Here is a 5,981-nt window from a genome sequence, read left to right on the forward strand (position 1 = left end):
TGGCGCATGGAGAGTATATCCAGTCAAAAGATAATGCACTGATGACAGGTGGTTGTTTTGATTGGCATCCAGATGTGGAAACCGTGATGAAACTTTACAATAAAACCCGTCGAGGTATGTATTCGTACGTAATGAACGGACTGGTACATGCTTTGGAGCAATTAAGGCACAATTGGACACGACAGACTAAAATGCCAGATAGCCAGAGCATATTGTACCTCCTAATTATAGACGTAACTCAGCTACGTAATGAACGGATACATGTCTTAGAGCGATGCCAGATGGCCAGTACAAATGGTATCTTCTAAGTAGAGAAGAAGCTCGGCCTATATAAAACCTACCCCAAGACATAATAGTTCAGTGGTATTAGGAGGTTAGATAGGCTTTTTATGTTATATTATTTTGATCATTTTGTTGAATCTTTATAATAAGCATAAGACATTAAAATGATCAATTGTTTTAACTTTAGATTAGGAATTCATAGAAATTATATTAAGGAAAATTAACCTCTTGAATTGATTTAGTTGTGTTTTATAGAACAAGTTGAGTTAATGTGTAGTACTACGTGACACTTTATTGAGTTATGTGTGTTTTTTTAGCCATATACTTGGATGCATATGCATTGTAAATATACGGTTATTGCTGTGAAGCTGTGTTAGTGCTCTTCTGATTGATGGGTTATATGAAAAGGAGTATTCTTGATTCTTTACCATATTAATAGTGGTTTAATATAAAAGGCAACATATTTTGAACGGAAAGATTCACCACAGATTCTCATTTGTCATGATAAAAAACAACACAGATGTATTTTTAATTTATTCTGAAGAGGTTTTGCAAAGCGATTTGTAGCAATTGTTGATCTTTTTTCTGCAATTCAAACTTGTGTCGCTTGACATATGTATTGTATTCATTATAATAATGATGTAAATGTGTATTCGATTCTTTTTTCACTATTGGTATTTGTTAACAAACATAAGTTAGTACACGTGTCCACACGTCCCGTTCATAGGGCGTATCTTCACGGTTACATTTTTGATCGGTACGTTTGCACCGGCACTGTCCTGATACCCAATGCCGCCTACTCCCCGCTTCCCATACACACCATTCACCATCCCAAGCTTGGCACAGTTATTGTACCACCACCCACCCCCGTTCAGTGCATCGCAGCAGTTCCCGGCATTTGCATCGTTGTCGCGGTCAAAGGTAGAAAATTTAAAGTTGTTATGGTAGCTGAAGAGTTCGTTGATGGACCCCTGGTACCCAAAGGCATCCACATTCATGCGGTATGCCGTGGCTGCTTCGTGAACGGTGAAGACCTTGTAGTGAGCAAACCGTTTCCCGCCTTCCCAAGTGTCCATGTCGAAGTAAATCTCGGCGCCGTGTGACGTCAGTCTGTGGATGCGGTCAAGGCCGAGCCAATGTTCCGATGAGACGTTACCAAAACCTTGTACATAGTCTGTCCATGGTCTGTAGAAGTTCACAATCCCATTAACCCGTTTCTGTGCGGAGGAAAACAACACACTTGTTTAGGTACAAGACTATGCAGGTTGTGTATGGTATTTTTATTGTCATGCGAGTTTAAGTTTAAAGATCAGTAATTTAATGAAACTTGGCATCTAACAATAATTGATTAATAAATAATTAATATTAATCTCAAGCAACCGTTAACGTCAACGACACTGAGAGCCTACCTGAATTACGGTCCATCCACCAGATGACATTTCACAATACACCGGAAACGGACAACTTCCATCTGGAGAAACGATATACACACCGTCCTGTCGCGTACCGTTCCAGTATATCTCTGAACAATCTACACGAACAGGAAAATATCATATATGCACAATATCATATGTTGTAGTAACATTTGATAATGACACTTTCTTTTAAACGTGCATTTATAACTGAAATAGTTGTCACAACTTTACAGTTAATTTCGGTGCTTACAATTTTCATAATGTGTGTCCAAACTCGATAAGTGATATTTTGTATTGTTATGCGCAATGTTTATATAAAGCTAATTTGTCTATACATATATTTACCGGTCATGAAACTATAATAAACAATTTCAACAACATTTAAATTAAAGATAATTACCTCGAGGTATTCCCTGTACGTCATTGAACGGCCTCTGGTCGGTCACTAATTTCTGAAGTTGCAGAACTTTATCTTCCAGTGCTTTGATTCTGTTTTCGTCTCTGTTTTCTGACAGCACAGATCTTAAGAAAGAGCCTGTCAACATCGTCAACAAGAATACGGAGATAAGCATTTTGTTACCTGGCGATTAGTTCAAACGCAACCAAATGACTGATTAATACTTCTCATCTAGACCGCAAAAATAGTGTTTAGGAAGCAGGAAGAAAAATCATCGGAAGATATTTTTAATTGGTTAATATGAACAATTATATACACAAAAGAAACACGTTTATATTGCAATGCAACTTGTTGAGGGATTAAACCATCTTTACTAGGATGTAAAAATAGTGTTCAGGAAGTAGGAAGAAAATTCCGCGGAAGATATTTTTAATTGTTTGACATTACCAGTTATATACAATTAAAAGAAAAACAGATTAATAATGCAATTCAACTAGTAGAGGGATCAAACTTCTCAATTAGGACGTAACAATAGTGTTAAGGAAGAAGGAACAAAAATCTCCGAACTATATTTTTAATTGGCTGGTAAAATAATTTATATTATCAAGAACATAAATTGTAAGATTTTGGGCGCAAGCCATGTGTTTATTGTATTTATTATTAAAAGTGTTTCAAAAGGTAGAATTTTATGGTTTTTACATGCGATTGAATGCTTAATTAACAACGTGTGTTTAATTCCGCATAAACAAGTTAAGAGCCTAATATCAATAAACTATGCACCCCGACCTTAAAGCGCAATGTCGTATTTTGATGCGTTATAACTTTTATATTGTATAATCAAATAGATAAGATGAAAAAATTCAATAACTACCTTTTAACTCATACGAATAAGCAAATGATACTCAAGCAAAATTAAATCGGAATATTAAAGGGACCGTCAACCGCTATTGACGAAAAAAAAGTTCTAAAATACCGTATTTTTTTATTAGTTTATACTGATTAAAACACCACGACTGGTATATTACATTACTCGAAAAAAGTTGTTAAGTTTTCATATGTTCAGGGTATTCGGTAATACATTTCACATGGTACAGGTACCAGGTATATACCAGTTAACTATAAATAACGCAAGTAATTGATCATCATCGTCACGTGGTAAACCCAGGAATGCAAATTGTACATGCGTAGTGAATTGCATATATTTTATATATAACAATGGTCAATCTGCTTGCGTTATTTAAAATGTGTATATCGTTTTGTCACTTATTTTCGCGATGTACTTTCGATCTCACATCGCGAAATTTTATTACCGAATGTACTGATAATATGAACTTTTTTCAAGTAATGTAATATACCAGTCGTGATATTTTAATCAATATAAACGAATAAATGTTAAAACAAAATACGGTATGTTAGAACTTTTGTTTTTTGTCAATCGAGTTCGACGGTCCCTTTAAGACTAGAGTTTTTTACATGTGTTTCCTAATGAAAACAAATTGTTCGAGAATACGATGCCGCCCTCTTCCCTATTGCAAAACAAGCCCCGTTGAGGTTGCCTAGCTTATAACAGATGTTGTACCGTACCACCATCACTATTCAGATATTAATCGTAATTGTCAGTAAACGCATCGTTATATATATATATATATAAAAATATATATATATAAATATATATATATATATATATATATATATATATATATATATATATATATATATATATATATATATATATATATATATATTTATATATATATATATATACCAATAGCATGCTAAAACATTTTACAGTTTTTGCATGTAGTAGAGCAAACAAGTTATATTCACATCTGTCCATTCGAAATGTAATCGAGGTGTAATGAAATCCATTTGTGAAAAGTAAGTTCTTAATTTTATTGGCTTAATAAAAGTAGAGATTAAAGTTTGTGTTCAATACAAAGTATCGCATTTGTTTACGTATCTGGTGCCGTGCATGCTTTCAATTTTCAGCCACTATTTGAGGCATCGAATTTGTGAATTATATTAATAGGCTCGTGATATTAACGTTTGTTTTCATCAACACAAAGGTACCGTTTGCAGACACGATGGACCGATTCCATACATTGAATTTATTTAAACCCCCACATTGCACATCCATGTAATAAAACAGCACTTAGTTTATTTTACTCTCAAACAGTTTAAAGAACACTAAAGAAGACTTAATTAGATAGTTGACAATTGTTATACAAGGACGATAATATGCCAATCAAGGCACGCTTCCCCATAATTGCATTTTCGCTAACCACTTACTTCAATGAAAGAGAAGGAAAGAAGCAGACACCAACGTAGGTGAAGGACTGAACAACGTCAATTAAATTACCCGCATTACTTCAGCGTTCATTCAGAGCTTGTTGACCCTCCTTTCGGAAGAACATAATTTTAGTTATTTATGTGTTGACATAAAATCCTGTTCTCGTACAGAATTGGTGCAATGGATCGAGTTGGCGTCGTAAACCCAAAACCTTATCAGCTAGAAGAGCAACATCATCTGCGAACATAAGCAGTAAACTTTCAGCATCATTTGGTGAAATGTGTTCTCCCTCTAACACCGTTATATAATAATTATTGTACCAATTCGTTTATAAAAAAAGGAAGACAGTTGCGGTGAGATCAATAACCTTGTTTTAGATCGATTGTGCAATCAATTTAGTAAGTGTACCCGTTAGTGCATCGAACACGGGCCTTTACGTTTTCATACATAGCCTTTGTAACTCATGGCAATATTGAAACTTGAAAGCTGGATCCTGTGATAACTCATGGCCATATTGGAACTTGAAAGCTGAATCCTGCTATAGCTCATGGCCATATTGAAACTTTAAAGCTGGATCCTGTGATATCCCATAGCAATATTGGAACCTGAAAGCTGGATCCTGCATTAACTCATGGTCTTATTGGAACTTGAAAGCTGGATCCTGCTATAATGTATGACCATATTAAAACTTGAAAGCTGGATCCTGCAATAACTTATGGCTATATTGGAACATGAAAGCTTGATCCTGCGATATCTCATGACCATATTGGAACCTGAAAGCTAGATCCTGCACTAACTCCTTGCCATATTAGCACATGAAAGCTGAATCCTGCTATAACGCATGGTCATATTGAAAGTTGAAAGCTGGATCCTGCAATAACTCATGGCCATTTTGGAACCTGAAAGCTTGATCCTGCTATTACTTATGGCCATATCGAAACCTTATAGCTTGATCCTGCTATAACTCATGGCCATATTTCAACCTGAAAGCTTGATCCTGCGATAATTCATGGCCATATTGAAACTTGCAACCTGGATCCTGCGATAGCTCATGGCCATATTTGAATTTGAAAGCTGGATCCTGCTATAACCTATGGCAACATTTTAACTCCAAAGCTGGATCCTGCGATAATTCATAGCCATATTGAAACCTGAAAGCTGGATCCTGCGATAAATCATGGCCATATATAAATCTGTAAGCTTGATCATGCGATACCTCAGTGCCATATTTGAACTTGAAAGCAGGATCCTGCTATAACTCATGGCCATATTGAAACTTGAAAGCTTCATCCTGCTATAACTCATGGCCATATTGAAACTTGAAAGCTTGATCCTGCGATAACTCATGGCCATATTTCAACCTGAAAGCTGTATCCTGCTATAACTCATGGTCATATTGGAACCTGAAAGTTGGATCCTGCGATAACTCATGGCCAAATTGGAACTTGAAACCTGGATCATAAGATAACTCATGGCCATATTGAAACCTGAAAGCTGGATCCTGCGATAGCTCATTGCGATATTGGAACCTGAACGCTTGATCCTGCGATAAATCATTGCCATATTGAAACTTGAAAGCTGGATCCTGCGAAAGCTC

General features: G+C 35.7%; 1 protein-coding gene across 1 annotated transcript; it reads right to left on the reverse strand.

Moving 5' to 3' along the window:
- Positions 1–803: 803 nt before the first annotated feature.
- On the reverse strand, positions 804–2,379 carry LOC127838077 (angiopoietin-related protein 7-like). The gene is made up of 3 exons (XM_052365641.1): positions 2,098–2,379; positions 1,692–1,813; positions 804–1,499 (listed from the first exon to the last, which is right to left on the reverse strand). The coding sequence occupies exons 1-3, from the start codon at positions 2,267–2,269 to the stop codon at positions 978–980; spliced, it is 816 nt and encodes a 271-aa protein (XP_052221601.1). The 5' UTR covers positions 2,270–2,379; the 3' UTR covers positions 804–977.
- Between the last annotated feature and the right edge of the window lie 3,602 nt (positions 2,380–5,981).

This window comes from Dreissena polymorpha, chromosome 7 (assembly GCF_020536995.1).
Source record: "Dreissena polymorpha isolate Duluth1 chromosome 7, UMN_Dpol_1.0, whole genome shotgun sequence".
NCBI classification, from domain to species: Eukaryota; Metazoa; Mollusca; class Bivalvia; order Myida; family Dreissenidae; genus Dreissena; species Dreissena polymorpha.

Bases quoted from the DNA above. Each gene is read 5' to 3' on its own strand.
- LOC127838077 (XM_052365641.1), bottom strand. From the start codon at position 2,269: ATGCTTATCTCCGTATTCTTGTTGACGATGTTGACAGGCTCTTTCTTA. The intron at 1,814-2,097 runs GTAATTATCTTT...CTGTTCGTGTAG, and splicing joins CGTACAGGGAATACCTCGAG to ATTGTTCAGAGATATACTGG. The intron at 1,500-1,691 runs GTAGGCTCTCAG...TCCTCCGCACAG, and splicing joins GTGGATGGACCGTAATTCAG to AAACGGGTTAATGGGATTGT.